General features: G+C 43.3%; 1 protein-coding gene across 3 annotated transcripts in view; it reads left to right on the top strand.

Moving 5' to 3' along the window:
• The window catches only part of ankrd22 (ankyrin repeat domain 22), a 47,707-nt gene that overhangs the window by 18,934 nt on the left and 2,465 nt on the right, over positions 1-26,308 (top strand). For 2 of the 3 annotated variants that reach the window (XM_068052547.1, XM_068052550.1), the window contains exons 2-5: positions 14,172-14,360; positions 15,920-16,027; positions 18,929-19,006; positions 20,249-20,347. In XM_068052547.1, the coding sequence (XP_067908648.1) occupies positions 14,172-14,360; positions 15,920-16,027; positions 18,929-19,006; positions 20,249-20,347 (474 nt within the window). The remainder of the gene's footprint in view (positions 1-14,171; positions 14,361-15,919; positions 16,028-18,928; positions 19,007-20,248; positions 20,348-26,308) is intronic. The other variant, XM_068052549.1, reaches the window with a different exon arrangement.

Here is a 26,308-nt window from a genome sequence, read left to right as displayed (position 1 = left end):
CGTTTCTGAACTTCAGGGTTTTCCAGCAGGTTCCGACTATTTTTTAAATGCCCACCGGAAAACCCCGAATCTGTCTAAAGTTCAGAAACCACTGTTCCCACTCCAAGCGCCAGTCAGCTGTGAAACTGACTTGCAATTTTTTAAAAACTGTCCAACCACAAATTGCTCTGCTGAGTGTTGTTGTTTTCTGCAACTGTCAAAGAGAGAGGGACAGAGAGAGAGAGAGAGAGGGGGATAGAGAGAGAGAGGGAGAGGGACAGAGAGAGGGGGGACAGAGAGAGAGAGAGGGAGAAGAGGACAAAGACAGAGAGAGAAGGGGGACCGGGGGAAGAGAGGGAGGACAAAAACAAAGAAAGAGGGAGATAGGGAGGTGGACAGAGAGAGTTGGGACAGAAAGAGAGGGGAGGACAGAGGACAGAGACAGACAATGAAAGAGATGGTGGACAGAGAGAGAGGGGAGGAGGTGGACAGGGAGAAAGGGGGGAGGCAGAGAGAGGGGCAGAGGGAGAAGGAGGAACAGAGAGAGGGGGGGATCAGAAAGAGGGGGGACAGAGAGAGGAGGGAACACAGACAGAGAGAGAGAAGGAGGGGGAACAGAGAGAGAGAGGGTGGACAGAGAGAGAGTGAGAAAGGGGGTCAGACAGAGAGAAGGGGGTACAGAGAGAGGGTGGGCAAAGAGACGGGGGAAAAGAGAAAGCGAGAGGAGGACATAGTGAGAGAGAGGGGGCAGAGAGTTACAGAGGGGGGGGGACAGAGAGAGAGGGGGGCAGAGGGAAAGAGAGAGAGGGAGAAACGGAGATAGCAGAGGACAAAGAGTGAAGGGGGGAACAAAGGGTGAGAGAGAGGGGTACAGAGAGAAAGAGAGAGGGAGGGACAGAGAGCGAGGAGGAGAACAAAGTGTGAGAGTGAGAGGGGGAGACAAAGAGAGAGAGGGGGACAAAGAGACAGATTGGGTCACAGAGAGAGAGGTATGACAGAGAGAGAGAGGACAGAGAGAGAGAGGGGGACAGAGAGTGAGTGGGGGGAACAGAGAGAGAGTCGGGGGACAGAAAGAGAGTGAGGGGGACAGAGAGAAAGAGTGGGGGGACAGAGATAGAGAGAGAGGGGACAGGGACAGAGAGAGAGGGAACAGGGACAGAGAGAGGGGGGAACAGAGAGAGACAGAGAGAGATGGGGGACAGAGGGAGAGGCAGAGATGGGGGGAAAGAGAGAGGGGCAGAAACAGAGAGGGGGGAACTGAGAGAGGGGGAAACAAAGAGAGGAAAAGGGGAACACAGAGAGGGAGAAACACAGGGAAAGAAAGAGAGAGACAGGGAGGGAGAGAGAGAGAGAGAGAGAGAGAGGGAGAGTGAGTGATCAAGATTACTCCTGACAGATGGATATCTATCTGGAATACTCCACATCGCTACAAGAAGTGTGTGGGTGAACTTTGACTACATGTGCAAACAAAATGTTGCCAGATATCTCACTAAATCAGTGTCCAACATAGTGATGAGAAAGTAAGTCAATAAATTAATCTTCTCATTTAAAGCTTCTTCACAAAAGTGCATACTTCTTGTTGTTCTAAGAAATGGTAAGATAAATTTTTAATGCCTTTCTCTTTCTGAAATTGTCTCACTGGCCCCCTATGTAAAATAAAAATTGCAATGTGGCCCCCCCACGCGAAAAGGTTAGACAACCCTAATCTACAAGATGCACTGCAGAAAATCACCAAGGCTGCTTAGACAGCACCTTCCAAACCCGCAACCTCTACCACCTAGAAGGACAAGGACAGCAGATGCATAGGAACACCACCACCTGCAAACTCCCCTACAAGCCACACACCTTCCTGAGTTGGAAATATATCGCTGTTCCTTCACCGTTGCTGGGTCAAAATCCTGAAGCTCCCTTCCGGACAACACTGTTGGTGTACCTACACCCCAAGGACTGCAGCAGTTCAAGAAGACAGCTCACCATTACCCTCTCAAGGGCAATTAAGGATGGGCAATAAATGCTGGATAGCCAGCGATGCCCACATCCCACAAACGAATATAAAAAAAATTAATGGAACTCATAATAAAAGTCTGCAAACATAAAATGGACTGTCTTGAAGACGTGCCACTGATGTGCTGAAAGGAAAATTGGTAAATTACCATATTGCCATAGATCACTGTCTGATAACATAACAGCAACCAGATTGATTCCAGCTTAGAAGACATTCAACAGTACTATATAACTCAACTCCTTCAATCAGGTTTCCCTAAATATCATTAGCAGGAAGGAAAAATAATTTGTTAATTAAACTGATGTTTTAGAATATTTATTAAGCCACACTACAAAATTGAGCACATAATCAAAACTGATTCTTTAGTTCATTAAACCTCCTCTTAGACTCTTCCTTTGCAGGACAAAAGTTCAATTTTCTAAAGTGTTTCCTTCTAGTTCATCGCTTTTTACACTAGGGATCAGATTCATGGCTATTCTCTGCTTTGCCTCTAGTATTTGATGCATGCACCCCGCCCAGCCCCCACCACCTCTTCCTCTTATCAATGTCAGTTGGCTTGATGGTAGCATTCTAACCTCAGGTCAAATGGCTATGGGTTCAAGTTCCACTTGAAGACTGGAGCCGATAATCTGAGGTGACAGTTCACTGCAGTACTGAGGGACTGCTGCAATAAAGGCCTGCTTGGGTATAAAATTGAAACCCGACCCAAGCACATTCAACCCAAACCCGTCCCGGGCCTGAGTCCTTTCATTTTTTTTCGCACCCGACCTGACACGACTATCGTAATACAGTTAATGATATCAAACAGGTTATTATGCTCTACCTTGTCCAAATGTTGTGATCCATTCCGGCAGCAGGCCGTTTTTGAATATGAGCAATGCAGAGGCCAATTATCATTTTCTTACTGCTATTCCTAAGCTCAGTGAATTCAATACAGAGAGATTGGACTGCACACTAAATCTCATGAAAGGAAAGATTGATTGATTGGAAAAATGGCAGTTCAGATAGCAGGCTTTCCCAGTGCTGTTTGATTGTTAAAGTACAGTTCTGCAGATTCCCAGTGCTGTTTGATCATTAATCTGCAGCACTGCAGATCTGCAATACTGTTTGATTGAAGACTTCTGGTTGATCAGCATACACATAATGGCCAGCACCTCGAATAGTCTACAAAGCAAAAAAAAGATAGGTTAATGTTGACAAAGTATGTTGAACAATTTCTAGCATTGACATTTAATACAGTTTTACATAAAGTTTAGTATCACTTTAAAAAATATATTCTTACGCTAGATTATTTAATATTATGGGTGAATCTCAACACTCCAAAGCTTTCAGAGTGTCCATCTATCCTTTGAGATCTTTGTAAGTTTTTGTAGCACTGCAGGTAAACAATCAGCAAGTGCTGCTTGTTAATTGCTTTTACACACTGGACTGTCTTGTTCCTCTATTAGATTACAGTTCAGTCTTAGAAAAGATTAAGCATCCCAGAAGCCCTGATTTGAAGTATTAAAATGCAAAACAAATAATCTAACAGCGATCAATTTTTGAACATCTTTCTTCCAAGTCCTTGAGTACATAAAATTAAAGATCCCAACTCTAGCAGCCAAACTAAGTTTTTGTAGATAACTTTCAAATACACACAGTATTTTTCGTTTCTGTCAGAAATATCAGCCTGTCTCTTCTGAGACTTTTAAACAACGTCTTGACTCCCTCATGATTTTTAAGCAGTCTTCTCATGGGATTATCCATTTTCTCTCTACAAAGAAAGATTTGCTCTTCTCTAGCACCTCAAACCACTTTCCACCCAATTAAGGTCTTTGTGAATTGTAGTCACTGTTTTAAAGTAGCAGCCATTCCCCACAGCAAGCTCCCACAAACAGCACTATGATAACAACCAGATAAAACAGAAACAAATCATGTGAAACCGTAGATTGAAGAGAAAACAAATAGCCTACTCCAATGAAGCACCCAATAGGCAGTAAGGTGAACATTTGATTTAGTAGTCTCAGTTAGAGACATAGCAAGTAAGTAGTCTCAGTTACAGACATAGCAAAAAAAATTAAAGAACATAAGATCTTATAAATTGTCATGTAAAAAAAGAATAGAGTCAACAGTGGAAGCCTTAAGGGTAGTCCTCCACTGGTTGATTGTCCTTCCAGCTACACTGAAGTTCCTCTCACTGCTGCTACTGTTCACCGGAATGCAAAGTATACTTCTAGCCAGCCTGGCCAATTTAGGGTATGCAAGACTGTGTTCCTTCCACCAGCCCAACAGATCACACTCGTTTGCCATCGCCAACACAGCAGGCCTCTGCGCTGTGTACTGCTGCACTTCATCATTTGTGTCCATTTCTTCATGAACATTTTCACATTCAGTAAATTTGGTCAGAGCTTTTTTGGCAGCTGTAGGTTCGTTGTCAACCACTTTCATTTCCTTCAAAGGGTCTTCTGTTTTAAAGTTGTCGATAAGTCTGCGCACTTCAGAACAGACTTCTTCCTTATCATGGCTGGACAACATTCGCGGCGAATTAAATTTAGGCCAGAGAAATGTTGCTATCTTGTGCACGTCATTTTTTAAAAATTCATTCATGGGATGTGGGCGTCACTGGCTATGGCAGCATTTATTGCCCATCCCTAATTGCCCTTGAGAAGGTGGTGGTGAGCTGCCTTCTTGAACCGCTGCAGTCCATGTGAGGTAGGTACACCCACAGTGCTGTTAGGAAGGAAGTTCCCGGATTTTGACCCAGCGACAGTGAGGGAACAGCGATATAGTTCCAAGTCAGGATGGTGTGTGACTTGGAGGGGAACTTGCAGGTGATGGTGTTCCCATGCATTTTCTGCCCTTGTCCTTCTAGTTGGTAGAGGTCGCGGGTTTGGAAGGTGCTGTCTAAGGAGCCTCGGTGCATTGCTGCAGTGCATCTTGTAGATGGTACACACTGCTGCCACTGTGCGTCGGTGGTGGAGGGAGTGAATGTTTGTGGATGGTGTGCCAATCAAGCGGGCTGCTTTGTCCTGGATGGCGTCGAGCTTCTTGAGTGTTGTTGGAGCTGCACCCATCCAGGCAAGTGGAGAGTATTCCATCACACTCCTGACTGGGGCCTTGTAGATGGTGGATAGGCTTTGGGGAGTCAGGAGATGAGTTACTCACCGCAGGATTTCTAGCCTCTGACCTGCTCTTGTAGCCACAGTATTTATATGGCTACTCCAGTTCAGTTTCTGGTCAATGGTAGCCCCTAGGATGTTGATAGTGGGGGATTCAGTGATGGTAATGCCATTGAGCATCAAGGGGAGATGGTTAGATTCTCTCTTGTTGGAGATGGTCATTGCCTGGCACTTGTGTGGCGCGATTGTTACTTGCCACTTATCAGCCCAAGCCTGGATATCATCCAGGTCTTGCTGCATTACTACACAGACTGCTTCAGTATCTGAGGGGTCACGAATGGTGCTGAACATTGTGCAATCATCAGCAAACATCCCCACTTCTGACCTTATGATTGAAGGAAAGTCATTGATGAAGCAGCTGAAGATGGTTGTGCCTAGGACACTACCCTGAGGAACTCCTGCAGTGATGTCCTGGAGCTGAGATGATTGACCTCCAACAACCACAACCATCTTCCTTTGCGCTCGGTATGACTCCAACCAGCGGAGAGTTTTCCCCCTGATTCCCATTGACTGCAGTTTTGCTAGGGCTCCTTGATGCCATATTCGGTCAAATGCTGCCTTGATGTCAACTTTCTTCAGAAGCCACTCTCTGTGCTGCTGCCTGACAACTGCTTGCATTGGAGTATCTGAAGAAAGTGGCGTACAGAGTCATTTAATTTCTCAAACCACAGAATTACCAGGTTCAATGTAGGATACTGGTGTCCATCGACTTTCCTCTGAGCATCATAAAATGGTCGGAGGAAATCAACCAAAACATACAAGACATTGGTGCGGGGGTGGGGGGGGGGGGGGCGATGTTTTCCAGCCTGTAGTTTTCCCCACGCTGTTCCAGTTTCTCGTGCAGCTCATGATAAATATCCTGAATTGAATACACAGTACTGTACCTTGTTTCTCCCATTGGATTTAAAGTTTTAGACAACTGTGCAGCAAGACCAGACTGTTTAACGTATGTCACCAAGGCTTTGGCATGATGTATAGTTTCTACAACATCCGGAGCTTCGGAAGCTAATTCCGTTGGATCAAGCGACTGTTGAAGGACCGTTTTATATACATGGTCCTGACAATCCAGACGTTGAAATGGTCTAAAAGCAAGCATTATGTTAGCACCTTGATCTGTCACCCAGACTAATTTATTTAAATTTGCTGGGTCGAATCCAAAAGTATTCACGAGCAGCTTTAAAATCTCACGCCTTATGTTTTCGCCAGTTTTGGTGTCCTCCAGTGGAAATATTGCTGTTGTTAAAACTTTGGCATTAAGTTTAAAATCTACTATGATGTAATGAAAAGTTATTGACATATAATGGATTTTATGGTAGTCGTCTGTCCATATGTCAGTTGTCATTCCCACATTCACATCCTTTAGTATGTCAGTAATCTGAGAAATTAGTTGTTTTCTCTTTTCTTCGGCCTCATCACAACACCTTCTTGAAACTATACTTGGATTTGGTAACACACTTGATGCTGATACTCGATCGTATGTAGCACCCACATTGATAAGCTCTTGTGCTAGCTCAACAAACCCTTCACCAGAGACAGTTTGGAAAGGTCAAATATCCTTGCAACAGAGACTCACGCATTTGTCCGTAATTTGTGAGTTCTTGTGAGCGGGTATTTTTTTTACTCATCTGTGCAAACGAAGTTAGATATGACTGAAGAAGGGTCGCTGACCTGAAACATTAACTCTGCTTCTGTCTCGACAGATGCTGCCAGACCTGCTGAGTATTTCCAACAGCTTTTGTTTTTATTTTAGATACGACTGACTTGCCCTGCTGCGGGTCGATTACAACCTTTTTTAGTGTGCTGCTGCAAAGATGAATTTCCCATCTTTTTGCTGTCATATTTTAGTAGAAGTTTGCAAGATTTGCATTGTACAAATCCACTTGAACTTTTACTATTGCGGAAAACAACAGCATTGAAATGTTTCCAAATGGAAGATTTACCTTTTCTGACTGCAGGACTTTCCACCTTCTCCAGTAGACAGCATTCATTTTACATCCATAGTGCACTGTAGTATACAATCACCTTTGGATGCATGGAAGCTACAGCATGAGCACATCATAGAGACGCTCACTCGCTCACTGCAGAGTGCCAAGTCCGGACTGCACGTTTCCTGCTTTGACCTTAATTTTGAATTGAAGGTTGTTTCCCGGAGGCAGGAGTGTCCAGCCCGACCCGACCCAAGCCCAAATGCTGGATTCGGAAGAGAGACCTGACCTGACCCGAACCCGACACATTTCATCAGGTCTAATCGGGTTTGGCTCGTGTAGCCAGACTTTATGCTGCAGTACTGGAATGTCATACTTCAGATGAGACTTTAATCTGAGAGCCTGCCTGTCTGTTCAAGTACACATAAAAGATACTGTTCCGATGCAAGGGCATCAATTTGAAATGTTAACTCTGTTTCTTTCCCCACAGATACTGCTAGACCTGCTGAGTATTTCCAGCATTTTCTGTTTTTATTTCAGATTTCCAGCATCCACAGTATTTTGCTTTTATAAAAGAACCCCTGTCACTATTCACAGAATAACAGTGGAGTACTCCTGTGTCCTGGCCAATATTTAACCCTCAACCAAACACCAACCAGGGCGGCACAGTGGCGTAGTGGTTAGCACCGCAGCCTCACAGCTCCAGCGACCCGGGTTCAATTCTGGGCACTGCCTGTGTGGAGTTTGCAAGTTCTCCCTGTGTCTGCGTGGGTTTCCTCCGGGTGCTCTGGTTTCCTCCCACAGCCAAAAGACTTGCAGGTTGATAGGTTAATTGACCATTATAAATTGCCCCTAGTATAGGTAGGTGGTAGGGGAATATAGGGACAGGTGAAGATGTGGTAGGAATATAGGATTAGTATAAATGGGTGGTTAATGGTCGGCACAGACTCGGTGGGCCGAAGGGCCTGTTTCAGTGCTGTATCTCTAAATCTAAATCAATAAAAATGGATTATCTAGTCATTAATCTCATTTCTGTTTGTGAGACCCTCCTGTCAGAAAATTGCTGACAAAACAACAGTTGGCTTTGCAACACATTGGGACAACCTGCGGATATTAAAGACAAGCTGCTTTTCTTTATTTTTGTGCCTGTGAACTGCACATTCTGACCAGAGCACTGTACAGTTTGCTCACAATGTCTGCTGACTTGTACTGCTCTTGTGAAATAGTTCAGCTTTCGACTGGCTTGGTCAGTTGCTGCTCTGTATTGGTTGGACATGTTGAGCATTGTATCCTCGGTCTCTCTTTCAGCTTCATCAGGGAGAAGTGCGTTGGGCGTTTTCCTTCACTCTGTGCAGTCATTTCCGTGTATCTGATTAAAATTTCTTCTTTCCACGTACATATTTGCCCAACTCATTCTGTAATTTTTGAGCTTCCCTTCCATTTCACTGCCCTCCTAGTTTGGCATCATTTGCACATTTGCATTCGCATTGAGTTTCCGAATCTAATGTCATTGATGTAAATTAGTAACAGTAGTGGAGCCAACATCAATCTTTTAACCACACTGCAAATATGACATGCTTTAATAAGGACTCCACTGTTTTCTGCTGCAGCTACAACCAAATAAGCCAGTTTGGAGACAAAGAGCACCCTTTTTTTGCAGCAAATTTGTGTTCATTTTTATGTGGAGGCTGAGTGTTACCTTACCTTCCATAGGTATGGACTTTCTAATTCTTTTTAATATCCTATGGCAACTTACAGCTTGCTGATACTCAACATATGTTAAACTTTCTTGTTCCGACTCAGTGTACGGTGCCTCAACTTGTCAAAGAACTAAGGTATGGCTTAGCACAAGGCCTTTAGCAAGGATAATGAATGACAGCTAAAAGTTATGGCCCTTCATTATTCAAAGCTGCTAGTGTCTCTGTTCCACCACCCCACCCTCAACCCCAGAATGATATTTCTATTCATTTTATATGTTGATATTGCCCAATAGTCAGTGAAAGATACTACTTAGCATAGGTGTGATCCTTAATCTTCTGGGTGCTGTGCATATGTTCATCCCAACGCTTGGTGTTTTATCATTTTCCTTTACATTCTATCCTATACAACTTAATGAGATTCTTGCCTGTAAAATTTGACTGATTTGTTGATAAATTTACAATAAATTTGATCTGCCAGTAATTGTTTTTTATTCATTCATGGGATGTGGGCATCGCTGGCCATGCCATCCCAAATTGCCCTTGAGAAGGTGGTGGTGAGCTGCAACTCTTAAGTAATTTTATCTTAAAAAACATGATTCTTCCATGAATGTTGCAGCAAGCCTGTCTGAATTCTTTTCGTTTACTGATGAATGTGTGGCCATTGATGGAATCTGAGCCCCAAAGCTGAAAAGTGATCAAATCCCAATCCCTTTAAAACACTTCCTGTTTAGATTAGATTAGATTAGAGATACAGCACTGAAACAGGCCCTTCGGCCCACCGAGTCTGTGCCGAACATCAACCACCCATTTATACTAATCCTACACTAATCCCATATTCCTACCAAACATCCCCACCTGTCCCTATATTTCCCTACCACCTACCTATACTAGTGACAATTTATAATGGCCAATTTACCTATCAACCTGCAAGTCTTTTGGCTTGTGGGAGGAAACCGGAGCACCCGGAGAAAACCCACGCAGACACAGGGAGAACTTGCAAACTCCACACAGGCAGTACCCAGAATCGAACCCGGGTCCCTGGAGCTGTGAGGCTGCAGTGCTAACCACTGCGCCACTGTGCCGCCCTTAATGTTTTCTATGGTTTCTGCTGGTTCGAGTGCATGTTTGCATTGTGATGCTACAAATAGGTCTGTCTAACATTTTAATCACTGCTTCAATAAGTAAATTTGGATATACCAAAGGAAATACAACTTATGAAGCATTGTTGTGGCAACTGAAATTGTGGTCTGGATTTTGTTCCCAGGCCGATGTCGGTTCTGTGGTGGGGGTCTGGAAAATCAGAGCTGCCACAGAACCCAACACCGAGATTGTCAGGCCTGATCTTCCCAGCTGTGGGAAAGCTCTGTGGCAGCCTCTCTGCCGCTCTGGGATGGAAACTGACTTAGTATATTTATATAACACATTTGCATGTATTAAAATGTAAACTGCACGATCGTGCCTTCAGTTCCCGATCTTCAGTGTGACATGTGGCACTCACCTGTCTTCACTTTCCCATCCAGGGAAAGCTGTCACCACCAAGGTGGGGATGGAGTGAACTCTGCACTCTGATGGGAGGGGGAAGGGGTGAACTCTGCACTTTGATGGGAGTGGGAAGGGGTGAACTCTGCACTCTGATGGGAGGGGGAAGGGGTGAACTCTGCACTCTGATGGGAATGGGAAGGGGTGAACTCTGCACTCTGATGGGAGTGGGAAGGAGTGAACTCTGCACTCTGATGGGAGGGGGAAGGGGTGAACTCTGCACTCTGATGGGAGTGGGAAGGGGTGAACTCTGCACTTTGATGGGAGGGGGAAGGGGTGAACTCTGCACTCTGATGGGAGTGGGAAGGGGTGAACTCTGCACTTTGATGGGAGGGGGAAGGGGTGAACGCTGCACTCTGATGGGTGGGGAAGGGGTGAACTCTGCACTTTGATGGGAGGGGGAAGGGGTGAACTCTGCACTCTGATGGGAGTGGGGAGGGGTGAACTCTGCACTTTGATGGGAGGGGGAAGGGGTGAACTCTGCACTCTGATGGGTGGGGGGAAGGGGTGAACTCTGCACTTTGATGGGTGGGGGAAGGTGTGAACTCTGCACTTTGATCGGAGGGGGAAGGGGTGAACTCTGCACTCTGATGGGTGGGGAAGGGGTGAACTCTGCACTTTGATGGGAGGGGGAAGGGGTGAACTCTGCACTCTGATGGGTGGGGGGAAGGGGTGAACTCTGCACTTTGATGGGTGGGGAAGGTGTGAACTCTGCACTTTGATCGGAGGGGGAAGGGGTGAACTCTGCACTCTGATGGGTGGGGAAGGGGTGAACTCTGCACTTTGATGGGAGGGGGAAGGGGTGAACTCTGCACTTTGATGAGAGGGGGAAGGGGTGAACTCTGCACTCTACTGAGTGGTGGGGGGAAGGGGCGAACTCTGCACTCTGATGGATGGTGGGGGGAACGGATGAACTCTGCACTCTACTGAGTGGTGGGGGGAAGGGGCGAACTCTGCACTCTGATTGGTGGGCGGGAAGCGGTGAACTCTGCACTCTGATGGATGGTGGGGGGAACGGGTGAACTCTGCACTCTACTGAGTGGTGGGGGGAAGGGGTGAACTCTGCACTCTGCTGAGTGGTGGGGGGAAAGGGCGAACTCTGCATTCTGATGGATGGGCGGGAAGCGGTGAACTCTGCACTCTGATGGATGGCGGGGGGAAGGGGCGAACTCTGCATTATGGTGTACCGTTTGCAACGCTTGCTGCCTTTTAAAAATGGCGCCAGCATATGCTCCTTCAACAGTTAACGCCATAAACGGCCTCAGCAAGGCCGCCCCCATGACATGATTCGGGGGTGGGGCGGCTGCCATGAATATGTAAAATGACCGCCCGCCAGTAATTGTGGTGGCGCAAGTCCCATGGGGGATGGCCGCCATGTTCCACGACCGCCGCTGTTCCTGGCGGCGGGAATACAAAATCCTGCCTGATATGTGGTCTGAACATGGGCATCAAGTAAAGACCCTACTGAGGCCAAGTAATTCAGGTTAAAGAGGCCATTGGGTTTTCTGAATAAAGTAAGCGATTACAGTTAAAATAGGGTCTATATTAATGCCTTGGACACAGGGACCAAGAGTAATGTATCTAAATTTGCTGACAAGCAAATCTAAGTGGGTTTGCAAACTGTGAGAAGAACACAAAGAGGCTGCAAAGAGATATAGACAGGCTAAGTGAAAGGGCAACAAGGTGGCAAATGAATACAATATGGTGAAGTGTGAGGCTATTCACGTTGGTAGGCAGAATAGAAAAGCAAAATATTTTTTAAAAGACGTGAAACTTGTAAATGTTGACGTTCAGAGGCACTCGGGTGCACTCATACAAGGAACAAGAAACGTAGCATGCTGGTACAGGAAGCAGGAAGGAAAATGGCATGTTGGCCCTTTTTGCAAGGGGATTGGATTACAAGAATAGGAAGTCTAGTTACAATTATACAGGGCTTTGTTGAGACCACACCTCCAGTACGATGCATAGTTTTGGCCTCCATATATAAGGAATGATATACTTGCTTTGGATATACAGCCAAGGTTCACAAGGTTAATTCCTGGGATGAGAGGGTTGTCCTAGATTGAGAGGCTGAGTAAATTGGGTCTATACTCTCGAGTTTAGAAGAATGAGAGGTAATCTCATTGAAACATTTAAGGTTCTGAAGGTGCTTGACAGGGTAGACACTGAGAAGTTGTTTCCCCTGGCTGGGGAACCTAGAACATGGGGGCACAGTCTCAGGGTAAGTCTAGATAATCAAGACTGCCCATTATGTGCTAGGGGCTGACCATTTAGGACTGAGATGAGGAGAAATTTCTTCACTCAAAAGGTTGTGAATCTTTGGAATTCTCTGCCTCAGAGGGTTGTGGATGCTCCATCATTTAATATATTTAAGGCTGCGATAGACAGATTTTTGGGCTATCAGGAAATCAAGGGATATGGGGAGTAGGTGGGAAAGTGGAGTTGAAACAGAGGATCAGCCATGATCATATTGAATGGTAGAGCAGGCTCAAGGAGGCATGTGGTCGACTCCTGCTCCTATTTTTTTATGTTCTTATTAGGAATTTTTATAATAAAAGCATGAGCTTATAGCTGACAATTCTGTTGAAACCTTTGACTAGAACTGAAGTCAAAGGAACAGAATATTTTATAACACTTATTCTGTTTTTAAAAAAAATCACAACACCAAAGACCATTGAAGGCAATGAATTAGAATGGGTTTCTTTTTGCAGAAGAGCCCAACCTCACTATCACCAACACTACACATGATGGGCAATCCCCATAACCTAATTTAGCTCATAAATTGATTTCCAACTGGTTTTTAAAGAGATTTATACCCTTGAGAAGTGTGTAACAAAAGGATAATACTGTGGAAATTTGAATACAAAAAGAGATAATGCTGGAAAACAGTCAGCCAGTTGGGTAGCATCAGTGGAGAGAGGGGGAAAAAGTAGGATTTAAACTTTCAGGTTAATGAATTTTCACCCGAACTGAAATATTAGACGGAATTTTACCAGCCCGAGTGGTGGGAATGGAGGTGGGGGGCTGATAAAATAACAGGGAGCCATGTTCGGACGACTCCCTGGCTTTGTCCTGCTGCCAGGGGACTTTCCAGGTGGGGGCAGGAGGCGGGTCGGGGTGCGGATTGGCTGCCCGCTCCACAGAGGCGGGCTGTGGATTTGCATATTAAAGACCCCAATTAGGGGCCATTATGCAGGACCGCTAGCTGTTTGCCAGTGGCTGGGCTGCCACCCGCCACAAGAGGAGGCCACTAGCTTCATGGAAGCAGCCTCGCAGCGGCAGGCAGGAACGGCAGCCCCCGTGGCCCCAACTATCCCCCAGAGGGCTTTCCTCTCTGGTTGGTGAGGCCTTCAGCCCTCGGCCGCCTACATCCTTTATTTGAACTTGCCTGTCCGAAGCTTGAGGCCTCCTGCATGCTTCAGTAGTGCCCACCTCTTCCAGTGGCACTGAAGAGGCTTAAGAGCTGCTGGCCATCTGGGCCAGCAGCATCAGGAGTCTGTCCGCCTTCCTTAATTGGATGGCGGACCTGGAGGTGGCCGCCTCAGGTACAAGCCCCGAGCCAGTCCCTCTGCTGGTACGTGCGGGTTGAGGACGCCCATTTGGTCCTGACATTAGATCCTGAAGCCCATGGGAAAATCTAGCCCATTAACTCTGTTTCTCTCTCTGCTTCTATCATTAGCCAATCTGATTTTGATCAACTGCACAGTACTTAAAATTATATCTTCAGGATGAAGTGACATTCATTCCATGAAATGTGTTCCTTGATATAGGAAAAAGAGGCTGACTTTTTTTTGTTGGTGATGCCAGACAATAAATGGGTCTGGAAGAAACAATGACATTAAGATTCAGATTTTTCATTCCTCAGCCAATCTGCCAAGCTGCATATGAAAATAATGTTCAAGAGCTGAGGAAACTGCTGCAGGAAAACAATAATGTGAACAGACAGGATGAGAAGTATGGAGACACCTCCCTCATTGCTGCATGTAGAGCAGGCAGAGTTGAAATTGTACGTTATCTTCTGAGAAAAGCAGCCAACGTCAATGTCAAAAACAAGGTGAACTCTTTTTTTAATAAAAGCAATATACTGCAGATGCTGGAAATCTGAAATAAAAACAGAAAGTGCTGAAATATTCAACATGTCTGGCAGCATCTGTGGAGAGAGAAGCAGAGTTAACGTTTCAGGTCTGTGACCTTTCATCAACCAGTTCTGATGAAAGGTCACAGACCTGAAATGTTAACTCTGCTTCTCTCTCCACAGATGCTGTCTGACCTGCTGAGCATTTCAGCACTTTCTGTTTATATTGAACTCTTTTTTTTCCCAGCTTGCCAAAACTGCAACTGTCATGAGCATTTAACCTACTCTCTTTCGCCTGGTTCCAAGTTTAGCCATTCCAACGGAAACCTTAGGGATCATATTAACGCCCAAAAATGGGTGGGTTTCTCTCGGGTGAGAAGTTAAACTTTCAAATCCATACTAACTCAAACCTACCTACTTGAGGTTTTAATGGAGGCAGGATAGGGGTGGGGGTGTGGGTGGGGGGAGGGGGTCTGCGCAGGTGATGATCATTCTGTGCTCAGGAGGTTGGGTTGGTCTTTGAAACCTTTTGAGGAGGCTCCATGCCGCCATTGTATCAAGGTTTCTATTTTTAAACTACTGTCAGCCAGGGAAAGCCAGCAGGTAAAAGGAGGCGAGAAGGACTGGATCCATTCGTTAAGTGCCTTTTACGAAACTGTTTGGACTAGTGTTTCCTCTCAGCCTAACAAGCTACCCTGTAAATCTCCAATCTCCATGATCTCTACCACAACTCTCAGCCCCACCCTTAATCTCCTCAATCTTTCCCGATCCCATTGCGATCTCTTTCTCTCCACCATTCTCTCCACCAAACCTGCCTGCTCCTCATATGTGGCCTAGTGCCACAGCCTTTCCCACCCGACAGGCCTATCAACCAAACTGGCTTTCGGATGAGAACCTCGAAAAAGAAATGATTAAAATACGCCCTTCAGTTGATTGGGAAAGCCCATACTTCCGGTTTGCTTGTCCATAACTCCCCTTATTCACCTTCTGTACTCATTGACTGCTCTTTCACCCACTATACCCCTGGCCTCTGGAACTACTTCCCCACTTCCTTCCTTGACTTCAAAAGGCCCTTTTTAAAAACCCTGTTGTCTGATCAGGCTTTCAGCCCTCGCTCCATTAACTTTTTTTTTGCTCTCCTCTATCCCCTCCCCTACACTGCATCCACTGTTTTTACAGGAGTCTGTAAATGCTTTGCTCCACCTTTCCCTATATGAGTGCTGTTGGGTATTAATGTGGTACCATCAGAAGACAAAAAAATTCAGCCTGGCTCGGCTTGAGTTAATTTAACTATTGATACTGCTCACATATCATCTATTTTTGTGACCTACTGCTTCCTAATTGCCAGTGTTACACTGGATTTAGTAATCCATTGTAAATGTTGGCTGTTTAAAAACAGCCTGCGGTATTAAGTGATTAAGTAGTTAATAGAATATTAAACTAGATACAGGGACACTTCCATTCAAGAATATAAATATTTTTGTAACTAAACCATTTTTTATTTCTACACTGACTTTATATTTTGCTCAATTTTAAAGAAGGAACGAACATGTTTACATTATGCTGTCAGGAGAAGATTCTCCTTTCTGGACTACCTGCTGATCATTATCTTGATGCCTGTATTGCTCCTGGGGTACATTATAATGGTAGGTGCAAAGGTTTTCTTATCCTATTTGCAATCACCATTTGCAGTGTTGACTCCATGTTTTAAAATTAGTAAAATTACTGGCTTAACTGAATTTACAGGGTACACAAAAGCTGTAACTTCCAATGTACTATTACGCTGGAGAGACATATACTGTGTATTTCTGCACTGCTGCTACATTGTGTCTTTGTTCATGTAGGACTTTTTTTGCTGAGTATGTATGTTGGGTTTTGGAGTAAGTTATGGTAGGTTTGTCTACCTTGTAGGATGTTTGTCATTCCTTAGATGATGGCATCCTTCATAAACTGTGAGAACTTGACTAGCCTTACATCAGATACATAAGTAACAGACAGGTCTTTCAGATTATTAACAATCACACTACAAATACTGTTGGGAACTGGAGGAGGCCAATATGAATGTAATTTCCATATAGCTCCCATAAAATGTGAGATAGAAGTCATGATATCCATCTGGCTCCAAATCTAATGACTTGAGAGGCTGTGATGATGGCCACAGGTATTGAATGGAACGGAGGTTTAGAAGAAATATTGTAAGTATTCTAAAGCATCATGAAGCAAGAAAACGACTGGTCTAACAGCAGCTTTTTCTACAAATATTCACCATTTGATATCATAAGCCTGGGTATTGAGATGTTTCCTTGAATTGAGCAGGATCTCAACTGCTGGCGATGAAAGACCTTGATGCAGAAGTCTCTTGCTTCAGTAATCATCAACCAGAAATGCGTTTGCTCTGAATATAGTATCTGAACCAGCTCAGCCATGTTGGCAGGTCTGGCCTGTGGACAGGAAATGCAGCCTCTGCTCATTTGCTAGAATCACTGGGAATCACAGCTGATGGAACCAGTACAGCGTGTCAAATGGGATTGAGTGAATGATGCAAATGTGTGCAGAAACATCCAGAAAAGAGAAATCATCCAGCTTTCAAGCATATGCACTCAGTCCTTGGAATAGATCCAAAACAGCCCTAAATCTCATATATCCCTTGAGCTACCTGTGCATGGATCTTCCATGCATAGCGATGGACATTAAGGTAGCTTGAGGATATCTGACATTATAATGTCTACCCTAGGTGTATGCTGAACCTACAGAGGCAACTGGGGGCTGGACACCAGAGCGTCAGTTGGCAGATTGCATGAGAATAAATTTCCCTTTGTTTGATGTTGTGGCTACCGTGCGTTGAGCTAATAGTTGAAATTGTTGCAACACCTTCTCTTCTAGGTCTTTATTTATTATGCTGCAAGCCTTCGTGCCTTCCAGTGATGTGCCCGCATTTCTCCTAGCCCCAGTTAGATAGGGATGCCTCAGGGGATGCCTGCAATTCTACCAATGGTAGGGAGGGGTGGAGGGTACAACTGAAGAGGGAGGCAAGGGCACTGCCTGAAGTTGCCCACAGCATTATGCTTATAATCACATTAAGTGATCCACAAAACACCATTTAAAATTCCACATTTTGAGTGGAAATGTGGCTGGGCTCTCTTCCAGGCAGATGATACACACTGATTGATTTTCCTCTCTACTCTGCACCTATACCCAAAATGTAGAACTGGGAAGGGTGCACCATGTCTTACTAAAATTATATGTAGGGTGGGGCTGAAATTTGAACTATAGGAATACAGATTGGGTGATTTACACTGGCCTCAAAACCACATGGTCTTTCCAACAGTGTGAGCATGTTTGTCTCCTATTTTGAAGAACAGCTGTAGGGAATACACCCATGGTTGACTCAATATTTGTACTGGGGATTAGTAATTATGATCCATTTGTTTGAATAAGAATTATATTAACCGATTGCCATCAGGTTTCAGTTGTGAAATTCTGTTGAATATCACAGCAAAATCTCTTTCAAACAGTGAAACTTAGATGAATGATTAAAAGAGCATTAGGTCTCAGTAGATAGGATTGATTCGAATTACTGATACTTAAATTCTTTTAAGCAATAATTCTAATTAAGACTGCCTTTCATGTAGAGTAGTACCTAATTCATTACTTTGCACAGCGGAAACGATGAAACAGTTGAAATCCTGGGACATAAGTCTACAATGAATGAACCAACCAATCAGAAAGCTCTTCCATAAAAAAAAGGCTTTAGACACACGGAAGAATACAAACATTAAATGATTCCTTTAACTCTGTCTATACACAAACAGTAAGACTTTTGAATTTGTTCATTTTAGACTGTATCTTTGCTTGTCTCACTGCTGTGTAATTTGCCTTGTGGTATTTCTACTAATTAGAACAGGTGAGCTAATATTGAACTTAACCACATATTGTCTACAAGAACTGCATGTTGCTTCACTATTTCTGAAACATGAACCTTGCACTGGTTTCAAGGTTACAATATTTTAGTCTTGGCTTTGAGTCGGAATGTTTGAGCTCCAATTCATTGTTGAGCATATGAGAGAGAATTTTCAGATGTCTTGTGGGGTGGGGGAGGGTCTGTTACACCAGAAGTGTATACTGGAGTGTCCAGCATGCACTGCAACTGATTTCTGACCATTTACAGTATATGCCTGAAGGTGAAAAATGAGTGCAGCAGTGAGGGAATTGCCAGGTGCCATCATTCAGTTGACATGTCATACCGATTGACCTATTTGTCTGTTCTGGTGGCTCAGGAGGATGTAAAAGATGTGTGCAACTATTCATAGAAGAGCAGGTGTTCGCCCTTCAACCAAACCTGACTGAGTGCCTGAGTTATTTGTGTAAATTATCTGCCAAGTGTACCTACATAACTGTGAACTGCTTTGTCATGTCCTGAGATGCGATAAGGTGGTGTATAAATATTAGTTCTTCCATGCGGATGGTGAGTTATAAATAGGCCATGATGTATGGATTATTAGTTGTTCAATTAACTCCTTTTAATAGGGTTGTAACTTGTTGCACAGGAATCAAAGAAGAATCGGAATGAAATGCTGATCAAGATGTTACTGAATGCTAAAGTGGATATAAATGCAACAGACAATGTAAGGATCAGTAGATCTGATTATAAATATTTTATTGGTTCTTGCATAAAAATTAGATTGGTTAAGCCTTAATACTGGGTTCTGAAAGAGATTTCATAGAAGCAAACAGCACAAGAGACCATTCAGCCATCATCCCTGTGCTAGCTCTTTAGAAAGAGCTATCCAATTAGTTCCACTCCTCTGCTCTTGCCCATTAGACGTGCAGTTCGTTTCCTTTTCAAGTATATATCCAGCTATTTTGAGAATATAATAAAACAATTATTTCTTTTTGTGTGTACCTTTTACAAAACACATGCCTTGGTATTGATGAAGTGCTGCCCCACCACGGTGACTGGAAGTAGATTGATTCAAATCGATTTGAAGCTTAGCAACTATTACATGATCTTTATGACAGAAGGTGCCTTTTGTGTGACAGGTATTAATTCTGAGAGGTCCATGACTTTCCAGGCAAGATTATCCCTCCCCCTCCCAAGATAGGGCAACCGCTCTGTCTCTCTTGATCCTACATCTTCTCCATCACCAAAATCATCTCCCTTCAGCTCTGTCATATCATCAGTCTCTGCCCCTGTCTCAGCCTGTCTGCTGCTGAAATCTTCATCCATGTTTTTGTTATCCTCAGACTCAACTATTCTAAAGCTCTCCTAGAATCCTTATATCTTACACTCTCTATAAACTTTGAGCTCAACCAAAATTCTACTGCCTATATCCTAACACATTCCAATTCCTGTTCACCCATCACCCACGCTTGCTGACTCACGTTGGCTCTTGGTCCAGCAACAGCAGAAGTAACTGGCAGAAACCAGGTTAAACTGGTCAGTATATACTGCTGCCAGACAGAGGTGTATGTTTGCTTTGTTTAAAAGTTCTTGAGTCCAGAGGATAAATCTCAGAATCCTACCTTGGATCTAAACATGGAAATGTTATAGTATAAAATACGATAGATTCCGGTTTGTCAAGCAAGACCCCAAAATTACCCTTTTTGATGGAACCAAAAGCTTTAATTTTTCAAGCGTCTTGCCTCTGTTACTGGTTACATTTTTGAATAAACTCTCATCTGTCATTTCTTGTTCTTTCCCAGTGCTTCAGCAATAGATATAATAAATGTTATGATTTTGCAGCATTGCGACTCTGCTGTTTTATCTTTTTGCTGAGGATTGGCTCTGTGGGAGTGTTCTTGTCTGAGTCAGTATTTTGTGGGTTTTGTATACATGTCTAACTTTTTGGGTTTTAATCTTGTTACAGAAAGGTAACTCAGCGCTTCATTATGCTTGTCAAATGAAAAATAAAAGGATTGTTTCTATTCTCGTTCGAGCAAAAGCAGATGCATCCATTGCTAATAAGGTAAACATTTTCTGTGGCTAGTTAAGGTGTAGTATTACCTACCATATATTCTGATACTGGATCAGTTCAGTTACTGTGCTACATTTTAACGTCTCTAGAGGACACACCTCACAACTGGCAATTCCTCTGTTTTTCCCCAATGCTATATTATCAAGGTGGTTTTGTCCGTTCTGTATGTTGAATATAATTATGAAGCTTACATTCAAACCAATAGTGGTTTATATAAACAAAAGCAAAATACTGCATATGATGCAAATCTGAAATAAAAACAGAAAATGCAGGAAATAAGCAGCAGGTTTGGCAGCATCTATGGAGACCTCTTTTCTGAACAGTGTTCTAATTTTAAGGCTATGTCCTCTTGTCCAGGACATTTTAATGTTCTATGTACTTGGACCCCCTAATCTCTTTGGACTGCCACTGTTATTAGCTTTTCACCATTTAAAATTAATAAATCAGACTATTTTCTAGGTACAAAGTGGTGACCTCACAGTTGCCGAGATTGAAATCCATTTTAAGCTTCCATCTACACTGCCACCTATCTTTGTGTCATTAGCAAAGTGGGATATGTAGCTCTCAGTCCCATCATCTAAGTTGTTAATAAATACAGTGAATAGTTGAAGCCCCAAAACGGATCCCTGTGGGATAACACTAGTCACCTTCGGCCAATTAGAATACCTGCCCGTTATCTCTACTCTGACTCCTACCACTCAGTCAGTTTCCTAACTAGGTCAATAATTTGTCTTCAATTCCATGAGCTTCAACTTTAGCTAACATCTCTGAGGAACTTTATATGGACTTCCAGAAGGCATTTGTTAAAAACAATTATAGACATTGCCCTGTCCACTACTTTAGTCGAACTTCAAAAAATTCAATCAGGTTCGTCAGGTATGACCTAACCTTTACAAATCCATGCTGGCTCTCTCTGATCAGCTCTTTTCCTAAGTATAGACTCTTATTTATTTCTCAACAACAGATGTTAGGCTAGCTGGTCTATAATTCCCTGGTTTTCCTCTCACCTTTCTTAAAATAACAGAGTGACGTGCAATTTTCCACCTAAAGGAACAGTTTCAGAATCGAGAGAACTTTGGAAGATTATAGTTAGGACATCTGCGATGTTCTCACCTACTTCCTTTAAATTCCTGGGAGGGAAACCATCTGGTCCTCGGGATTTGTCACTCTTTAGTTATTCACCATTATTTTCTTCATAGCTGTTATCTTGCTTAAGTTAATTTTGGTGAGTCCCCTTCTCTGGTTCAATATTAGTTTTCTTGGAATATCTGGCATGCTATCACTTCCTCTACTGTAATTACTGATACAAAGTAATTAATCAACATGTCCACCATTTCCTTTTCATTTACAATATCATCCTTATCAGTTTTCAAAGGGTCCAGATGACCACCTTATTTTTTCTAATATTGTAAGATGTGTTGTATTTGATAATACTTGCAAGTTGCTTTTCACAAACCCTTTTGTAGCTCTTGTGATCTGTTTTGTCACCCTTTTTGCTTTTTGTATCTCTCCCAGTCATCAGGATTTATGCTATTTTTGCATTACTTTTCTGAGTCTTATGTTGTCTTCTACATTTTTAGTTGTCCATGCCTGTTTTGTTCAGCAAATAGAGCTGTTGCCCCTAAGGGGTCTAAACTGGTTTGATCTCATAAAATTCTTCTTTGAACACCTCCCACTGATCTTCTGTTGATTTACCAAAGAACTGGTTTGCCCAGTTTACTATGACTGGTCTCTGTTTCATCCCACTAGTCAACCTTTTTTTTTAGAGATACAGCACTGAAACAGGTCTTCGGCCCACCGAGTCTGTGCTGACCAACAAACACCCGTTTATACTAACCCTACAGTAATCCCATATTCCCTATCACCTCCCTACACTAGGGGCAATTTACAACAGCCAATTTGCCTATCACCTGCAAGTCTTTGGATGTGGGAGGAAACCGGAGCACCCGACGAAAATATTAGCTATGATGAGCTTTCCCCTTTCAAACACTATGTTGAACTCAATCATATTCTGATTTCTATTAGATATATGTTCACGCACTGTTAGGCCATTAACTAAATCTGGCTCATTACTTATTATATCTAATATGACCTGCCCCCTTGTTGGTTCTGGGACATATTGCTGCAAAAAACAATGTTGAATACATTCAAATTGGCTACCTTTCTGACATAAACTACTTTGCTTATCCCAATCTATTCGAAAGTTAAAGTCCCTGTTGGATCCCATTAGTTACACAAAGAGAGACGAAGTCTGACTGTAGCTTTAAGAAACTTTTATTGCAGTACTTCTTGGTTACATCATCAGCAAAGCAAACAAAAACAACACCTGGGCTCTCCCTTGTCTCCTCCTGCCCTCTCCTGCCTGAGCAGGGAAATCAAGCCTTTCTTATAGTTCTTCATACACATCAGTGACACCCCCTTTATGTTTCCAATTGGTTTACAAACTCTGCAGTTTCTTGGTGTCATGGCCTGATTGGGGTACTGCCTTGTCACCCTATCCTCAAGCAGTTTCTTATTCCCCTATCCCCTTGGAACGTTGGGCTAATTGTTGTACAATAGGCTACTCTTCGGCAGGCTGCAGCTGTCCTGTTAGTTTTTAGCTTGTTAGTCTATTTCTACTGATAAGCTGTCTGTGCAGCCCTGAAGCTATGAAGTCATTTCTGATAAGCTGTCTGTGCAGCCCTGAAGCTATGAAGTCATTTCTGATAAGCTGTCCCTCCCTGCAGCTCCGAAGTTAGTTTATTAGTAGTACATGATTGATTAATTATTTCACCTTAAATGTCCCCATATTATTCTGTTCTCGAAAATTCTGTTCCCACAGTCCCCCACTAAAGCTGCTCTGCCTTTGCTACATCTTGTATAATCTCTATTAATATATTCTGCCACTTCACTTCCACTACCAGGGGGCCGAAGCACTAGTCTTACATCCTTTTCCATTTTTTAATTCTACCCATAGTCTACACTCTCTGCACACCCCTCACTATATTATTTACGGATGAATTTCATCATCACTAAGGCTACTCCTCCCCCTCTACCAGTTTTGTTATGTTTCCTTATAGACCTTATAGGGCGGCACAATGGCGCAGTGGTTAGCACCGCAGCCTCACAGCTCCAGGGACTCGGGTTCGATTCAGGGTACTGCCTGTGCAGAGTTTGCAAGTTCTCCCTGTGTCTGCGTGGGTTTTCTCCGGGTGCTCCAGTTTCCTCCCACATCCAAAGACTTGCAGGTGATAGGTAAATCGGCTGTTGTAAATTGCCCCTAGTGTCGGTAGGTGATAGGGAATATGGGATTACTGTAGAGTTAGTATAAATGGGTGGTTGTTGGTCGGCACAGACTCGGTGGGCCGAAGGGCCTGTTTCAGTGCTGTATTTCTAAAATAAATAACCAGGTATAATCTTGACTGTTTTGCAGACATGTCTCAGTAATGGCTTCCATGTTGTACCCTCTAAGTTGACTTTTGCACCTGTAATTCATTTAATTTGTTGCTTATACTCCATGCATTTGTATAAAGAATGTTTATTTTGGCCACACACCCTAACCTGTCCTTCTGCGCTGATATTGTTTTTCCTCACGTTTCTTACTCTCTCATCTGATTTAATTACTTTACGTCTTTTAGTTTTCTCTTTAGCTGTACTGACTTCCCTTCTGTTTTATACTACATTTTTGACCTAAGCCCTCTCCTTCCACCACCCTATCCCCCTCCCCCACACATGCTAGTTTAAATTATTGACTAGATTGACAGGAGCCTGGAAAAGTGTTGATTGCGCACCATTTTACAAGAGTAAAACAAGTGCCTAAGCATCCAAAATAGTGGGTTGTATGTGCAAATTCATGGCTGAAGTGTGGGCATCCAGGGTCCATGCCTGAAATAGGCACTTGCTTCTTATTTGCATATGTAAAGCAACTCGTACCTGTTTCAAGTCCCCTTCTCAAAACATAGCCGGTGCTGGGCCTGCCGGGTTCGGGATAACCATACCCATGTATGGCCAAATTGAACCACTGGAGGCCACCACCTAAAATGTAATAAAAGCAAAATACTGCGGATGCTGGAAATCTGAAACAAAAACAAGAAATGCTGGAGCCACTCAGCAGGTCTGGCAGCATCTGTGGAAAGAGAAGCAGAGTTAACGTTTCGGGTCAGTGACCCTTCTTCGGAACTGAAACGTTAACTCTGCTTCTCTTTCCACAGATGCTGCCAGACCTGCTGAGTGGTTCCAGCATTTCTTGTTTTTATTACACCTAAAATGTAAGTTGTTTTAAAGCAAAATTAATTTACTTGAATCTGAAGCCGGCTCAAAAGCAGTCGCCTACTCCTGCTCCTAATTCGTATGTTCGTATTTATGTTCGTAAAGACACTCACCATCCCCCAATCACTTCCACATCCTTCCCAGGACCTACCTGAGAGCCACTGCCAGCAACCCAAAATTTAAATCCGCTTCACCAGCAAGATGACTGGGAAAACTGCACCAGGCATCCACAGCTAACTGGTCTAATTTAAATAAGACCTGAATATTGAGGGTACCTCGGACCTACCTATTCTGGCACAGGGGGTTGTTCCATGCCCAGTTTGTGATAGCCAACGCTATCCAACTTCACTCCTGTGATCTGTGGAACTTGTATTTCTTGGCTGTTGGTCATTATCTGATCAAGGTCAATGTTTTATCCTTCCTCCATTATTTCCAGTACTTGGGAATCGGTGGCACGTCTGAAGCAGAAAGATGTGTGATCCTGTCACTGGCTCCACTAGTGATTCATGCTACATCTTTTTAAACTACTAGGCCTGTGTTGGATTTTTTTAATTACTACTGATTTTTAACTTTAATATATTGATTAGTAAAGCTCTAGCTGTACGTAACTTAATGCATAAAATTCTTCACAAGGCAGATTTGGAGAGAGTACTAGATATAGCATTGATTTCACACGGTGCCAGATTTGATTTGATACAGCCTGGCTCCAAACTGGACACTCCAGCCAAAGAGAACTGTGCATGTGTGTTCAGAGCTCTGCTCCTAGATCATCAATGCTAATGCTTTGATAGCTCATTCAATGTAAAAAAAAACTTTAATACTGTAAAGAATTTTTCTTAGCTAAGGTTATCAATGGATTATGGAACAAAGATGCCTAAGTGGAGTTCAGGTATATATCAGCTATGATCTACTTAAAAGGAGAAACAAGCTCAAAGAGCTAAGTGGCCTACTTCTATTCCAATGCCTTACTAAGCACCTTTAAACCTGGTATAACAGCCTGGGCAGTTTCATTCCAAACCACCAACTGAGATGGCTTCCAGAAGGAAGTATAAAAGTGACTATACAACCTGCATCTGGTCCCACTCATACTGGAGCAGAATGGTGTGAGACAGTTAATTTGAGTGGTAGTCTCACATCTCTCGGGCCAGCAGTCACATGATCATTTTTGTATTGCTATAAAGCAAAAAACTTGTTGTAACAGTATAATTGAACTTTAAACAGTTTGGGGCAGATGTCATTTATTTAACCAAATAGTTAATTCTGAATACATGTTCCACTGCAATTAAGCTTCTGTAAAACATGTAACAATTTCAAATGCCTGGACGAGTGCTTGATTGGGCTGTTTGACTCTTACATTGCTGTATAGTAATGCTTAATGCTATGGCCAGATTTGATCAAAAAATAGTGACACTTGCCTTTTTAAAAGCAGTTGTAGCAGTGCAACAACTTCCTATGGGGGACATCATCTGATAGCTGGGTGCTTAGAAATGTGTTAATTTACTCCTTACTACTAGATTAGGATCTAAATGTTCCCCACAAACCTTTTAAGTTGTTGCTCCTTTGACCAGATCGATTTCTACAAACCCAAAACAGTTAATCTCCTTTCTGGATGATAAGCTGTTTTGTGACCTGCTTGTAGAGTTATGCAGGTTACTAATACAGGGATGTTAAACTACTTCTGAAATTGATTGGAATTGCTCAATG

The sequence above is a fragment of the Heterodontus francisci genome, chromosome 20 (genome assembly GCF_036365525.1).
Source record: "Heterodontus francisci isolate sHetFra1 chromosome 20, sHetFra1.hap1, whole genome shotgun sequence".
Classification (NCBI taxonomy): Eukaryota; Metazoa; Chordata; class Chondrichthyes; order Heterodontiformes; family Heterodontidae; genus Heterodontus; species Heterodontus francisci.
Note: the sequence above shows the minus strand (reverse complement) of the source record. Positions and strands in the feature narration are given on the sequence as shown.